Genomic DNA, 16417 nt, shown 5'->3' with positions numbered 1-16417 from the left:
TCCTGAAAATTCAGAGAATGGATAAACTTTGCAAGAAAATAGACTCCTAAATGGATCAAAATTGAAGTCATTCCTAGAAAATAACTACAGCCTGGATGTCTGTGGCCACACTACATAATATGCAGTAATTACATTTTTAAGACACCTGTAGAACATTCTCACCTCACCCGTGAAGAGGATGGGACCGTAAGGAGGGTTAATGTTGACTAACATGGAGGTCCTTGGATGTCCCCCTTCTGTCTTTCAGAATCAAAATTGGCTGAGACACAAGCACTGCCTAAAGCCCTAGAGGCTCTAACCCTGTGGGAAGATCCTGATGCTCTGTCTTCAAGCTCAGATGCTCCCGTGGTGTACCTCAAGGATGTCGTGTGTTACTTGTCCCTGCTGGAGACGGGGAGACCTCAGGATAAGCTAGAATGTAAGTGCTCACCTGCCTAGGGCCTCAGCTTCTTCCTTGAGGAAGACCATGGTTCCTGTGTCATTCCTTATACACTGGAGATGCATCTGGGCTCTCGGGAGGTTTCTCTGTCTCTTCACTAGCAGTGACAATGTGTCCTAGGATCTAACCAGGTCACAGCACCCATATGGAAGTTGGGAAGGGCATCCGAGACCTTGGCCATTTGGAAGAGAGAGCTTGCTACCAAGGTCTCAGGATTTCTCTGTCTGGCAGGGCTCCTGAGTTTCTCTAAGCAGAAAGCTGTTGACTCATTCTGATCATTTTTTTCTTAAGAAAAGATACTCAACACCTGATCTTCCCCTATGTGAGCTCAGAACTCCATAACTATAGGACATCCTTCCTCCCTTCCCAGCCTCCCTATTCTTTCCCATTTTATTTTATTTTATGTCATTTCTTTTAAGGTTTCACTCTGTAGCCCTGACCATACTGGAACTCGCTATGTAGACCAGGAAGCCCTGAATCCCCCAGAGATTGGCCTGCCTCTGCCTCCCGAGAGCTGGGCTTAAAGGCCTATGCCTGCATACCAGGAAATCACTCCGTTCTTTCTTCCTCCCTTTCCTCTTTCCCCTTCCTTCCTTTCTTTCCCTTGAGTTCTAATAAGTCTCAACCTTGTTAGAATGTGTTTCCATTTCTCCACTCACCCCTTATACTCGAGCTCTTTGCTCACTAGAAGAGTTAGGTTTGGTTTTGCAACACTTCAAAGTCAGTTTCAAAAACACCTTCAGATGCTGGGGATGGTGGCTCATGCCTGTGGTAGATCTCTGAAGTCAAGGAAAGCCTGCTCTACACAGTGAGTTCAAGGCCAGCTGTAGCTAGAGTTTTTCTCTCCTGGCCTGGCCAAACCCTGGCAGTCCCGTAGCCCACTTATAAAATAAACATACAGACACTTATATTATTTAAACTGCTTGGCCATTAGCTCAGGCCTACCATTGTCTAGCTCTTACTCTTATACTCAGCCCATTTTTGTTAATCTATGTGTTGCCCGCCACGTGTTCCTTAGCTTTACCTGTTGCCTTTACATGATGTTCTCTGGATGGCAGGCTGGCATCTCCTCCTCTCTCTTCCTGTTCTCTCAATTCTCCTCTCTGCTAGTCCCACCTATACTTCCTGCCTGGATACTGGCCAATCAGTGTTTTATTTATCAATCAATCATCCACAGCAGCCAGCCAAGGCTGCATAGTGAGACCCTGTCTCAAATATATATATAAGCACAATAAGAGCTAGGCAGCAGAGTGTGTAGTCTTGAAGAACTATCCCAGGATAACTTTCCTGGCCTCTGAAGCCTCTGGCATGCTTTTCACAGCCCTTACAGAGATCATCTTATATCTGCCTCTCTTGGGAATTCAAGGAGCAGCAAAGAAATAACTTTTGTAGCAGAAATCAAAATTCAGTTAGTAAGACTAGTCAACAAAACTTAAACTTTACCAAGAGAAGTATGTCAAAGGTTAGCTCTGCCAAACCCGAACTGGCAGCTTGATCATTTGCTGAGCTTAAACTCTCCCCTAGGCTGGAGGTGTTCAGGATGCAGGTCTTAAGTGCTAATTTGATGCAAATGTAGCATATTTCCTTTCTGCTCTGACTAAAGTTAAAAGTGAAATATCAAATTATTTCCAATAGTTAGGAGGGCTTTGAGTCTTAGGCATTGTGTTTGTTGATAGTTACCAAGGAGGATGTGTCAGATCCTTCATGTCAGTAGTGCTCAGACTGACTTTTTCAAATAGAAAGGGGGAAAAACTTGTTGTTTTTTCAAAATATACATGTAGCTGGAGTTTTCTCTCCAGGTCCTGCCAACTAGCTCAGTCGGTAGAGCATGAGACTCTTAATCTCAGGGTTGTGGGTTCATGCCCCACGTTGGGTGCCACTTACAGATGTTTTTTCTTCTTGCATACATTACATCTCAACCATGGTTTCCTCTCCCTACACTCTTCCCAGTTGTCTGCCCTTTCCCTCTCCCCCAGATTGACTCCTCCTCAGTTTCCCTTCAAAAGAGAGCAGGCCTCCCAAGGATATCAACCAAACATGGCATAACAAGTTACAATAACACTAAGCACAAACCCTTATATCCATATCAAGGCTGGATGAGACAACCCAGTAGGAGGAAAAGGGTCCCTAGAGCAGGCAAAAGAGTCAGAGACATCCCCCACTCCCACTTTTGAGGTCCCACAAGAACACCAAGCCAAACATCCATAACATAGATGCAGAGAACCTGACTCAGACCCATCCTGGCTCCATGACTGTTGCTTCAGCCTCTGTGAGCCCCTATGAGCCCTACTTAGTTGATTCTGTGGATGGTGTTCTCCTGGTATCCTCAACCCCTCTGGCTCCTACAATCCTTCTTCCCTCCCTTCCTCTGTGGGTTCCCCCAACTCCTGCTAGTGTTTGGCTGTGGGTCTCTGTATTGGTTTCCATCAGTTGCTGTTTGAAACCTCTCTGATGACAATTGGGGTAGGCACCGATCTATGAGTGTAGCAGAGTATAATTAGGAATCATTTCATTGAATTTTTTTCCCAGTCATCTTTGGTTCTATCCTGAGTCTCTGGGTAATCCAGCCTTTAGATCCTGGCCATCCAGACAGTGTCAGGAATTGGCTTTCTCTTGTGGCATGGGCCTCAAGTTGTATCAGTCATAAAATGGCCGCTCCTACTTCTGTGACACCATTACCCCAGCACATCTTGCAGGCAGGTTGTAGGTCGAAGGTTTTGTGGCTTGGTTGTCCCAGTCCCAATGCCAGAAGCCTTGCCTGGTTATAGAAGATGGCTGGTTCAGTCTCTATCTCCCATTACTAGGAGTCTTTGCTAGGATCACTCTCATAGATTCCAGGAAGTTCCCACAGCACTGTTTCCACTCACCTCCCAAGTACCCCCCAATTCCAGTAGTCTCTCCCAGTACTCTTTCCCTGCATTCCCCCCCACACACACCACCTGATCTCTCCTGTTCCCATCCCCAGCCACCCACAAAATCCCTTCCCAGGGTGACCTTCCTTGTTATCTAGCCTCTCTGGGTCTGTGGATTGCAGTATGATTATCCTTTCCTTTACAGCTAATATCTACTTATAAGTGAGTACATACCATGTTTGTCTTTCTGGGTCTGGGCTACCTCACTCAGGATGACTTTTTCTAGTTCCATCTATTTGCCTGCAGATTTCATGATATCATTGTTTTTAACAGCTGAGCAAATGCTCCATTGTGTAAATGTACCACATTTTCTTTATTCTTCAATTGAAGGATATCTAGGTTGTTTCTAGTTTCTGATTATTATGAATAAAGCTGCTACAAACATAGTTGAGTGAGTGTCCTTGTGGTAGAAGGGAAAGTCCTTTGGGTATATGCCCATGCTATAACTGTATCTTGAGGTAGATTGAGTCCCAATTTTCTGAGGAAGCGCCATATTGATTTCCATAGTGGCTGTACAAGTTTGCACTCCCACCAGCAATAGAGGAGTGTTCCCCTTGCTCCACATCCTCTCCAGCATGAGCTGCCACTTGTGTTTTTGATCTTAGCCATTCTAACAGGTATAAGATGAAATCTCAGTTGTTTTGATTTGCATTTCCCTGATGGCTAAGGATAGTGAACATTGTTTTAAGTGTTTCTCAGCCATTTGAGATTCTTCTATTCAGAATTCTCTGTTTATATCTGTACCCCATTTTTAATTGGATTATTTGGTTTTTTGGTATCTAGTTTCTTGAGTTCCTTATATCTTTTGGATATTATCCCTCTGTCAAACGTGGAGTTGGTGAAAATCTTTTTCCAGTCTGTAGGCTGCTGCTTTGTCCAAATGACAATGTCCTTTGCCTTAGAGAAGCTTTTCAGTTTCATGAGATCCCATTGATTGATTGTTGTTCTTAGTACCTGTGCTATCGGTGTTCTGTTCAGGAAATTGTCTCCTATGCCAGTGCATTCGAGGATATTCGCAACTTTCTTTTCTATTAGGTTCAGTGTATCTGGCTGATCCACTTGGACTTGGGTTTTGTGCAGGGTGATAGATATAGATCTATTCGAATTTTTTCTGCAGGTTGATATCCAGTTAAACCAGCACCATTTGTTGAAGATGCTTTCTTGTTTCCATTGTGTATTTCTGGGTTCTTTATCAAAAATCAGGTGTCTAGAGATATCTGGTCTTTGATTCAATTCCATTGATCAACATGTCTGTTTTTATGCCAATACCATGCAGTTTTTATTACTGCAGCTCTGTAGTAGAGCTTGAAATCAAGGATGGTGATACCTCAGAAGTTCTATTTTATAGGATTGCTTTTGCTATCCTGGGTTTTTTCTTTTTCCATATGAAGTTGAGTATTATCCTTTCAAGGTCTGAAAAGAATTGTGTTGGAATGTTGATGAGGATTTTGTTGAAACTGTATATTGCTTTTGGTATGATGGACATTTTTACTATGTTAATCCTACCAATGAACATGGGAGATCTCTCCATCTTCTGATACTTCTTCAATTTCTGTCTTTCAACTCTTTTTTTTTTATTTTTCAAGACAGGGTTTCTCTGTGTAGTTTTGGTGCCTGTCCTAGATCTTACCCTGTAGACCAAGCTGGCTTCGAACTCACAGAGATCCACCTAGCTCTGCCTCCCAAGTACTGGGATTAAAGGCATGCGCCACCGATGCCTGGCTTCAATTTCTTTCTTAAAGACTTGAAGTTTTTATCATATAAGTCTTTCACTTGCTTGGTTAGAGTTACCCCAAGATATTTTATATTATTTGTGACTATTGTGAAGAGTGTTGTTTCCCTGGGTTCTTTCTCAGCTCATTTGTCATTTGTGTATAGGAGAGCTACTGATTTTTTTTTTTTTTTTTTTTTTTTTTAGTTAATAAATGTCACTAAAGCTGTTTATAGGAGTTCCTTGGTAGAATTTTTGGGGTCATTTATGTATATTATCATATTATGTGCAAATTAAAAAAGGGCTTCTTTCTTTCCAATTTGTATCCCCTTGATCTCCTTTAGTTGTCTTATTGATCTAGCTAGAACTTTAAGTACTATATTGAATAGGTATGGAGAGAGTAAACAGCCTTGTCTTGTTTCTGATTTTAGTGGAATGCTTTACATTTCTCTCCATTTAGTTTGATGTTGGCCATATGCTTGCTGTAAATTGCCTTTATTATGTTAGGTATGTCCCTTTGATCCTCAATCTTTCCAAGACCTTTATCAATGAAGGAGTGTTGGATTTTGTCAAAGGCTGTTTTGGCATCTAATGAGATGATCATATGGGTTTTTTTTCTTTCAGTTTGTTTATATGATAGACTACATTGGCTGATTTTTATATGTTGAGCCATCCTTGCATCTCTAGGATGAAGCCTACTTGATCATGGTGGATGATCTTTAGGATGTTTTCTTGGATTTGCGAGTATATTTGCATCCATGTTCATGAGGGAAATTGGTCTGTAATTCTCTATTTGTTGAATCTTTCTGTGGCTTGGGTATGAGGGTGACAATAGCCTCATAAAATGAATTTTTCAGTGTTCCTCTGTTTCTATTTTGTGGAATAATTTAGGGACTATTGGCATTAGCTCTTCTTTGAAAGTCTTGTAGAATTCTGTGCTAAAACTGTCTGGCCCTGGGCTCTTTTTGGTTGAGAGACTTTTAATGACTACTTCTATTTACTTGGGGGTTATAGATCTATTTAAATTGTTTATCTGACCTTTATTTAACTTTAGTATCTATTGAGAAAACTATGCATTTTTTCTAGATTTTTCCAATTTTGTGGAGTACAGGTTTTTAAAGTATGACTTAATAATTCTTGGGATTTCCTTGGTGTCTGTTGTTATTTCTCCCTTTTCATTTCTGATTTTGTTCATTTTGATATTCTCTCTCTGTCTTTTAGTTAGCTTAGATAAGGGTTTGTCTTGTTGATTTTCTAAAAAAAAAAAAACTCTTTATTTCATTGATTCTTTGAATTGTTCTCTTTGTTTTTATTTTATTGATTTCAGCCCTCAGTTTCATTATTTCCTGTTATCTACTCCTCTTCAGTGAGCTTGCTTTTTTGTTGTTGTTGTTCTAGTGTGCTGTTAAGTCACTGGTGTGAGAGCTCTCCATAGCACTTAGTGCTATGAACTCCTAGCACTGTTTACATAGTAAGTTTGGGTATATTGTGCATTCATTTTCATTGAATTCTAGGAAGTCTTTGATTTCCTTCTTATTTCTGCCTTGACCCAGTGGTCATTCAGTAGAAAGTTATTCAGTTTCCATGAGTTTGTAGGCTTCTTGTTATTTGTGTTGTCGAAATACAGCTTTAATCCATGGTAGTCTTACAATGCAGGGGGTATTACAATTTTCTTCTATTTATTGAGACTTGCTTTGTTACCAAGTATGTGATCAGTTTTGAAGAATGTTCCATGGGGTGCTGAGATATATTCTTTTGTTTTGGGGTGAAATGTTCTGCAGATATTTATTAGGTCCATTTTGTTCATAACATCTATTAACTCCAGTATTTCTCTATTTAGTTTTTGTCTGGATAACCTGTCCATTGGTGAGAGTGGGGTATTGAAGTCTCCCACTATCAATGTGTGAGGGGCAATGTGTGATTTAAGCTTTAATAATGCTTTCTTTACAGACGTGGGTGCCCTTGCATTTGGGGCATGGATGTTAAGAATTGAATGATCATCTTTATGGATTTTCCTTTAATGAATATGAAGTGTCTTCCCCTGTCTCTTCTAATTAATTTTGGTTTGAAGTCTATTTTGTTAGATATTAGAACAGCTACAGCAGCTTGTTTCTTAGGTCTAATTTTCTTGGAAAATATTTTTTCTATCACTTTACCCTAAGGCAACAGATACTGATATCTTTGATGTTGAGATATGTTTCTTGTATGCAGCAGAAGGATGGATCCTGTTTTCGCATCCATTCTGTTAGCCTGTGTCTTTTTATTGGGGAATTGAGTCCAGTGATATTGAGAGATATCAATGACCAATGATTGTTAATTACTGCTATTTGTTGTAGTTGGTGGTGGTGGTAGTGTGTGTGTGTGTGTGTGTGTGTGTGTGTGTGTGTGTGTTTCCCTTCTTTGGGTTATGCTGGTGTGAGATTATTTATTTCCTCTGTTTTTATGGGTATAGTTAACTTCCTGCTTTGGAGGTTTCCTTCTAGTACCTTCCGTAGGACCATATTTGTGGATATATATTGTTTAAATTTGACTTTATCATGGACTATCTTGTTTTCTCATTCTGTGATGATTAAAAGTTTTGCTGGGTGTAGTAATCTGGGCTGCTATCCATGGTTGCTTAGAGTCTACAGGACATCTGTCCAGGACTTTCTGGCTCTTAGAGTCTCCATTGAGAAGTCAGGTATAATTCTGATTTGTCTGCCTTTATATGTTACTTGGCCTTTTTCCTTTGCAGCTTTTAATATTTTTTCTTTGTTCTGTATGTTTAGTGTTTTGATTATTATGTGGCAAGGGGACTTTCTTTTCTGATCCAGTCTATTTGGTGTCCTACATGCTTCCTGTACCTTTATAGACATGTCCTTCTTTAGGTTAGGAAATTTTTCTTGTGTGATTTTGTTGAATATATTTTCTGGGCTTTTGAGCTGAGATTCATCTCCTTCTATTCCTATTATTCTTAGGTTTGGCCTTTTCATAGTTCCCCAGGTTTCCTGGATGTTTTGTGTCAGGAGTTTTTTTAGATTTAACATTTTCTTTAATCAATGAATCTATTTCTTCTATCCTATCTTCAACACCTGAGATTCTCTCTTCCAGCTCTTGTATTCTGTTGGTGATGCTTGCATCTGTAGTTCCTGCTTGCTTACCTGTATTTTCCATTTCCAGAATTCCCTCAGTTTGTGTTTTCTTTGTTGCTTCTATTTCCATTTTCAAGCCTTGAATAGTTTTATTAGTTTCCTTAATCTGTTTGTTGAGTTTTTCTTGGCTTTCTTTAAAGGATTTATTCATTTTTTCCAATTTTTTGGTTGTGTTTTCCTGGATTTATCCATTTCCCCTTTAGGGCCTCTGTCATCTTCATCAAGGTTTTTTTTATGGTCATTTTCTTGTGCTTCAGCTGTGATGGAATATCCAGGGCCTGCTGTGGTAGGACAGCTGAGCCCTGGTGGTGGTACATTGCTTGGGTGTTGCTGATGATGTTCTTACACTGGCATCTAGGTATCTGGGTTTGGGATGATTATAGGTCTAGGTGCCAGTTTCTGAGTTTATCTACGTTGGATGTTTTGTTCCTTGTTTTCTGTTTCCTCTCTGGTCTTCTGGCTGGAGTGGCCTGTGGTTGAGTAGAGGGTCTCCACCTGGACTTCTGATGGCCAGGGTGGCCTCTGATTGAGCAGGAGGGGGTTCCACTCAAGCTGGGAGCTGGAGTTCTGGCTGCTGACGTGGCCTCTGGTCCAGCCAAGGGTTTTCTGCTGGAGTTGGGGGCTAGGATACGGTGACAAGGAGTAGGGCAGTTAGGTGTTGGCTGGGCGAGCACTGGGGGGGGGGACTGGGCGAGCACTGGGGGGGACTGGGTGAGCACTGGTGGGGGACTGGGTGAGCACTGGGGGGGACTGGGTGAGCACTGGGGGGGCTGGGTGAGAAGTGGGGGAGCTGGGAGAGCACTGGGGGAGCTGGGAGAGCACTGGGGGAGCACTAGGGGAGCTGGGGGAGCACTAGGGGAGATGGGAGAGCACTGGGGAGCTGGGGGAGCACTGGGGAGCTGGGGGGGCACTGGGGGAAAGGATGCCTGCAGGTGGAAGGCTGACCTGGGCTTCTAGCAACAGGCAAGTCCTCTGGTGGAGCAGGGAGCTTACACAGGAGTTGTGGGTCAGGATATGGTGACAAGGAGAGATGTGGCAGTTAGGCTGGGCAAGCACTGAGGGAGTGAGCGGGGTCGACAGGCAGAGGGCTGACCTGGGGTTCTGTCTAAGTATTTTTTTAATATAGAAAATTCCAGAGAAAGGTGAGAGCTGAGTTCAGTGAACACCGTGTGTGAACCCTGTAGCTTCCTCTAACAGCACTAACACCGTCACTCTTGTTCTGGTCATACACTCCCGCCCACTCCCTCTGCTTCTGATTGTTTCAAGCAGATTCTAGAATCATGTGAAATAGTTCAGTATATACCTCTAAGATCACACTTACATGGAAGCCCAACACTACTGTCATGTTCAAATACAGTGTTATTGTACTATTACCAAACATAGCCAACCTTCACATTTCCCCAGTTAGCCGTGGATGCTCACTGTTTGGATCAGTTTCCCATTGATCCCATTACCTTCAGCTTCTTTGAGTTTTTGGTTCCTCTCCATCTTCAGCTAATATTTTTCCTTACAACCTTTGGTGCAGATAGGGCCATGTATTCAGCATTTTCATTGGTTTAAGTTTTTTATCCTATTAATCTAAATCATTTCCTCCTTTTAATGACTGAAAACAAGTTAAGTTTGAGAACTTAACTATTTTGAGAACTAAGCATGCATCTTTTTGGAAGGCATCCCTGAAATTCCACCCATTGTCAAAGTAAGAGCACCTCCCCTCAGCTCAACACCATATATTTATTTGCTAAACATTTCAAATCCATCTTCTCTCTCCTTCCCCCCCCCCCCAGACAGGGTTTCTCTGTGTAGCTCTGCACCTTTCCTGGAACTCGCGTTGTAGACCAGGCTGGCCTTGAACTCACAGAGATCTGCCTGCCTATGCCTCCTGAGTGCTGGGATTAAAGGCATGCGCCACCACCGCCCGGCTCCATCTTCTCTCTTATTGTCAGTCTCGTGATAACCCTGGAAGGGCTGACCTGCTTATTTATTTCACATGTGAGAAAGTATGGGAAGGTTAAAAGGAACATGTGTAAACATAGGTCACATGAACTCATTTTCCTAGAATAATACTAGTGGGACACTCTGACCTTCTTTATAGCACACAGCCAGAATATTCTGAGGAACCAAAGAAAGTAAGAAGGTTATGACCCTTCTTATAAAGAACTTAAACTCCAATCAGGTACATACCATGGGGCGGGGGAGGGGGGAGATACATGGTTCAGGGAATTTAAAACATCTGGAGTTCACATCTGATCTCATGTGTTAGATTACAATCAAAATGGGATGCACTAAAAATATTACCTAAAATTTCCTGAAGGCTATGCATATAAGGTATATGAGAAATATAATATAATATTGCATTTAGATTTAGGTAGCATCCACCCAAATATCTGATTTTATATATATGAAATACTCCCTAACCCAAAAATACCCTGAATCTGAAACGTTCCTGGTTCTTAGAACATTTGGGATAAAGGGTGATTCAGAAAAATTCAACATCTTGAATGTCCTGTGGCCTCTGCAGCAGCAACTGCTTTGTGACATCATTACTAAGGACAGGGTAATTATCATTAAATGCATACAGCAGTATCTGCTGCCTGAGGAATGTCACATATAAATGTTCACTAATAAAAGAAAATAAAGAAAAATAACTTATCAAGTGCTTTCTGCATTCTGAGACCTATCGATTGCCATAGCCATTATTATTAACCCTTATGATCACCCTAGAAGAAATCATTACAGTTTCCATCTTACAGATAAGGTGACTGATGCCAGAAGGAAAATACCCTCTTTGGTATCCCAGGAGCTGTAGTGCACACCAAGATTCTAACACGCCTAACTCTGCACTATTCTGTGTACAGTAGAGGCGAAGGTCTCACTGTAATTTTGGTGCCTCTGCCCACTCAGCTACTGGACACGAGTTTTTAAGTCGTGCCCAGGTGACATGGAAAGATATGCATGCTCTCCAGGGAGTCTCACTTCTGACCTGGACCCTAGAGTCACTGATCAGAAGAGTCCAAAAGCCAGGCGGCCTCATTCTTCTCCCTGGCTTCACCCCTTCCCTAAGGAAGTCATACACTGTCCCTTAGGGGGTTAGCTGGCTCTAATGGCCTGTGCCCCAATGCTTCCCAGATCTAGGCTAAACACAGGAGTAGCAGAACATCAGCCATGCTGATTCCTGGAGGACACCTCAGGCCTAACCTATGTGTTTCTTGCAGTCATGTTTCGTCTCTATGATTCCGATGAAAATGGACTCCTGGACCAAGCGGTAAGCTTTCACTTTCAATAAAGCCCTGGGATCTGAGGGAGAGTAGAGAGAGCAAGGTACAGTGAGGGAAGCATCCAAACACCCCAGTTCCATCCCTACAGGAATTTCAGGTCTGGCTAAGGGATGCAGATCATGAGCAAGGTCCCTACCTGCTGCTTCCACAGAGTCAGCTGATAGAGCATGGACTCCAATTTTCCTTCTTCTGGACCTAGAAGCCTGGAACCACAGTCTCAGGATAGGGAGACATTTTCATATTTTCATCAAATGTAACTTCCTTGTCCACAGACTTCCCTTGAAATTTCCTGCTGGGACCCAGGGGTCAAGAGGAGGGGATCAGAGAAGCAACAGACCCTGGCAAGAGAAGAGGAAGTTACTGGCGAGCTTCCTGTCTACCCAAGCTTAGGAGCTTAGGAGCCCGGTTCAGTCTGTTCTGAACCCTGTACCCTCACTTCACCCCTTCAGGAAGAGGCAAGAACAGGTCAGGACCAGAGAGTGAGAGGCAGGCTAGAGAGAGAAAAGTCTGAGAAAGAAGGAGGCCCTGGATCCAAGCCTTGTGGTCATGACTCACTGCCGGGGCTTACAAACAGTAAGGCTCTGAGATCGAAGTGGGTATGGCTGACCAAACCCAGGAAAAGAAAGGAAGGAAAAGAAAGAGGGAGGAAGGGACAGAGGGAGGAAAGGAAAGATGGACAGAGGAAGTAAGTCCACTAGGCCAATGAGCCAACTCTCTCTACTCTGGTACCTTCGTGATAACAATGGTAACCTTGCATGGGACGGCAGCATTGCAGGAGATAACTGGTCCAATCCAGAATGATTTTAAAGATAATGTTGGGGGGGCAGAAACAAGTCTCAAGAGTCATCTGACTCAGCTTCGCCCCTGGGATCCCTGGCTGGTGAGCTCCCAGCTCCTTTGTGGACCCTCTCGGTGACCAAGAGGCCAGCCCTCCACAATAGCCGTCTCTCCACTGGGAATGAGCTGGACAGGGCCTCCTGCCTGCAGGCCAGGCATGTGTTTGCTGGACAACACACAGTAAGCTGGTATGCCCTCCTTCCCCAACCCAGGAGGAACAGAAAATAGGCTACCTTTTACATTGTCCCTTCCCTGCATCCCTCAGCTTCCGGCTGCCCTCTGCTGCTAAGCAGGGCAAAGGAAACCCAAGTTACACGATGACCTTGAATATTTCCAAGTGCTATCACCCGTTACACAGAATCTCCTCCAAACCAAAGGGTCCCCGCTCTGCATTCTTCCTCATTAGCTGTTTTTAAACACCCACACTGGACAAGCTCCAGTTTTTCAACACCATTATTAAAATGTGGCATACACTAGAACCTGCCCATCCATTGCTTTAGGTATACAAATGTGGCCTGGCCAGGGTGGATGGGGACCTACTTCTTCCTGAAGCTAGACCACTCTGCTTCTGTTTGCACAGGTCCACAATGAGTCTAATTCTCAGTTCCTAAGTCTTGTTCGTCTCATAGACTCCTGCACCCCAGGAACTCACACACTCTTCCACTGAAATGTTCTACCCTCTCTGCTGCACCCATTCACTGCCTCATCCTGTGGTTTTGCTGTGGGTTACTGCCTCCCTTTGAGTAAAGGACCATTTACCTGCAAGAGGCTGAAGAAGAGGATCACAAGTTCACGTGCAGCATGAGATGGAAGAGGAGGAGAAGAATCGGGGCTGGGGAGGGGCGAGAGAAACATACAGAGAGAATACGTACCTGTGTCAGGGCCTGCAGAGATTACTCAGTGGCTAAGGGTAAATACTACTCTTACAGAGGACCCAAGTTCAGTTCCTAGCACTCATGTTGGGCAGCTTATAATCACCTGTAACTGCAGCTCCAGGGGGTCTGATGCCCTTTTCTGGCCTCTGCAGGAACCTGTACTCCCATACATACTACAAAGAAAGAGAGAGAGAGAGAGAGAGAAAGAGAGAGAGAGAGAGAGAGAGAGAGAGAGAGAGAGAGAGAGAGAGAGAGACACAATTAAAGATAAAATGTGTCTTAAAAAGCAAATAGCAAGTCAGGCAGTGGTGGTGCACGCCTTTAATCCCAGCATTCGGAAGGCAGAGCCAGGTGGATCTCTGTGAGTTCAAGCCCAGCCTGGTCTATAGAGTGAGTTCCAGGAAAGGCTCCAAAGCTACACAGAGAAACCCTGTCTCAAAAAAAATCTAAAAAAAAAAAAAAAAAAAAAAAAGGCAAATAACTGTGAGGCTTGGCTTGCTGCTTAGATTAACCTTACATTCTACATAATGGAAATAACACTTTCCAGTTCGCCCAAACAATCTCCTAGAACAATGTAACTATGAACATCTTAGGTAGTATCCATACATAAGATGCTAACTGACACCAAACATTTCCCCAGAACAGTGTTTCCATGGGTCCCTCTATGTACTGACTCACCAGCATCCGGCACATTGGTAGCATTTTAGGTAGAGACAGGCCTTGGTGCCAAAGGGGTAATCCATCAGGCAAATTCACCAAATTCTAGGCTCAGGGTTGACTCTAAGACAAAGGAAAGAGGAGATACTGAAATAAAGCTAAATCATAGTGCTTGAGCCAAGACCAACACAGGACGTGAACCTGACTCCAAAGGCAGACAGACAGATCCCTAGCTGCTAAGGTCTGGGAACGGAGAACAAATGATAGGAATGGTAGAGAGGCCTGTCTTCACCTGCATTTGAGGAAGTTACAGAAAAAAAGGGAGGAAGGGAAGGAGGGAAGGAGGGAGGGAGGGAGGGAGGGAGGGAGGGAGGGAGGGAGGAAGGAAGGAAGGAAGGAAGGAAGGAAGGAAGGAAGGAAGGAAGGAAGGAAGGAAGGAAGGAAGGAAGGAAGGAAAAGAAAGAAAACAAGCTTCAAGATTCCCTATGGCTTTTGGGTCAAAGGACAGAATGGTGGGAGGAGGGAGAGGCTTGGAGTCAGTGCTCCAGGTGCTCCGTGCAGCTCTGGCTCTCACATGCTCTGTAAGCATCTACTGTCCACTGGCCTTTGTGGTCAAGACAAAGGAAAACCGCTGCCCTTGCGGGATGTCTGTGTATTGCACCAGCTCTTCCTCATGATTTACCCTGCCCACCTGCCCACCAGGTTTGATTTTGAGTTTTGCTCTTATTTTGATTAAAAACAAAACAACAACAACAACAACAAAAACTTTGGTTTTCTCCCTCTGATGTTTTTCTCTCCTGATATTTTCTAGGAGATGGATCAGATTGTGAACCAAATGCTACATATTGCCCAGTATCTGGAGTGGGATCCCACGGAGCTCAGGCCTGTGAGTTTCTACAGACACAGTTCACTCCAGAGAGAGCGGGGCACACCTGGGGTGTGGTATAATGGTAGGATGCTTGCTCTTGTGTGCCCCCAGACCATCTCCCCAGCAGCTCCTTTGGACCTCCTAATTCTCTAACAGGAGAGATGCTTAAGGCAGCAGGAGGAAGTTTAGACACGGTAGAAACCGCAGTTCCCCCGACCTTCCCACCAGAGACAGTTTTATGATAGGAATTCATAGAAGAGAGGGGTTAGAGCCTGAAACAGTTTGGGGCAAAGTTGTCCATCATCTGCTGTTCTTGCTAACTGCCCTGGCAGGCGCTATGATCAGATTAAACACTTTGTGTGCATTTCTGTGAACACAGCGGTATTATTTCCATTTTAAGATGAGCAACCCAGAGAGCCAGGATGAGTCACCTAAGGTCAGGGCAGGGCGGAGCTGGACTTAAGCCCCGCTGCTTTTGTCCCTTACCGCTTCACTCACTCTGAATGGGTGAAGGGGAAATGGGTGGAACAGAAAACATAGCACAGGATCAACGAGAAAACACAGAGCAGAGGCATCCAGAAAAGGATGGAAATGAACCACTGCTCTTTGGATCCCACAGATACTGAAGGAGATGTTGCAGGGGATGGACTACGACAAGGATGGCTTTGTGTCTCTACAGGAGTGGGTCCATGGGGGCATGACCACCATCCCATTGCTGGTGCTCCTGGGAATGGATGACTCTGTAAGTCAGTAAACTCACACTCAGTAGCTCTTGATTACACATTGTTGCTAGTGTCTGCTCCAGACTTCCTGATGGGCAAGCCGTACGCTCCAGGCTGGCTCCAGGGTGCTCTATATTTTCATCCCTTTCACTTGTCCATGCCCAAAATACACCCTTTGATTCACTGTTGTTAAGGGGAATGTTGTTGTTGTTGTTGTTGTTGTTGTTGTTGTTGTTGTTGTTACTGTTGTGCACACTGTAAGAGAACACAGAGCATTTGCCTGTAAGACACATATGCAACCAGGCTAAGTGCAAAGGAAACTTCCAGGCGAACCTCATGTTCTCATCAAGTTAGGTTTTAAGATGCTAGGACAGGGACCCGTAAGATGGCTCTGCACATAAAAGCACTTGCCATCAAGCCTGATGACCTGAGTTCAACTCCCAGGACCCACGTGGTGAAAGAAAAGAATTAACTTCCTCGTCATCTGACCTCCACATGCCATGACACAAACGCTCACACCGCACCCTCTGCCAATCAGTAAGTGTCCTTTGAAACTAAAAGAATTGGTGAAGGAAGGAAGGGAATGGGGGAATCGTGATCTGCTGCAGGGGCTTTCATGCGTGGACTCTGGTTAAGCAATCAAAACAGATAAGGTGGGTCTTTTTACCCCAATTTGTACAGATGGAAAACCAAAGTTCTGAGCAGAAGAGGAGCTAGGTTTTGTACCTATCTCCAAATTCCCAACACTTTCCAACACCCTACACCTTAGTCAGAGTGGCCAGAAGAAACCTTGGAGGGAATTTGGCTTATTCCTAAAGGATAGGAAAGATTTTGAGACCTTACTGGGTTTTTTATTTCGCAGGTGTGTGTGTGTGTGTGTGTGTGTGTATGTGTGTGTGTGTGTGTGTGTGTGTGTGTGTGTGTATGTGTGTGTGTCTGAATTAAACCAAAGGCCTCACACATGCTAGGTGACCACTCTGCCACTGGTCT

General features: G+C 43.8%; 1 protein-coding gene across 3 annotated transcripts in view; it reads left to right on the top strand.

The window, feature by feature from the left end:
- The window catches only part of Dgkg (diacylglycerol kinase gamma), a 209540-nt gene that overhangs the window by 77316 nt on the left and 115807 nt on the right, over positions 1 to 16417 (top strand). For 2 of the 3 annotated variants that reach the window (XM_006985051.4, XM_016003621.3), the window contains exons 6-9: positions 248 to 418; positions 11406 to 11455; positions 14649 to 14723; positions 15325 to 15447. In XM_006985051.4, coding sequence (XP_006985113.1) covers positions 248 to 418; positions 11406 to 11455; positions 14649 to 14723; positions 15325 to 15447 — 419 coding nt within the window. The remainder of the gene's footprint in view (positions 1 to 247; positions 419 to 11405; positions 11456 to 14648; positions 14724 to 15324; positions 15448 to 16417) is intronic. The other variant, XM_076548617.1, reaches the window with a different exon arrangement.

Source organism: Peromyscus maniculatus, chromosome 12 (genome assembly GCF_049852395.1).
Source record: "Peromyscus maniculatus bairdii isolate BWxNUB_F1_BW_parent chromosome 12, HU_Pman_BW_mat_3.1, whole genome shotgun sequence".
NCBI classification, from domain to species: Eukaryota; Metazoa; Chordata; class Mammalia; order Rodentia; family Cricetidae; genus Peromyscus; species Peromyscus maniculatus.
This window is presented reverse-complemented; position numbering and strand designations above follow the sequence as displayed.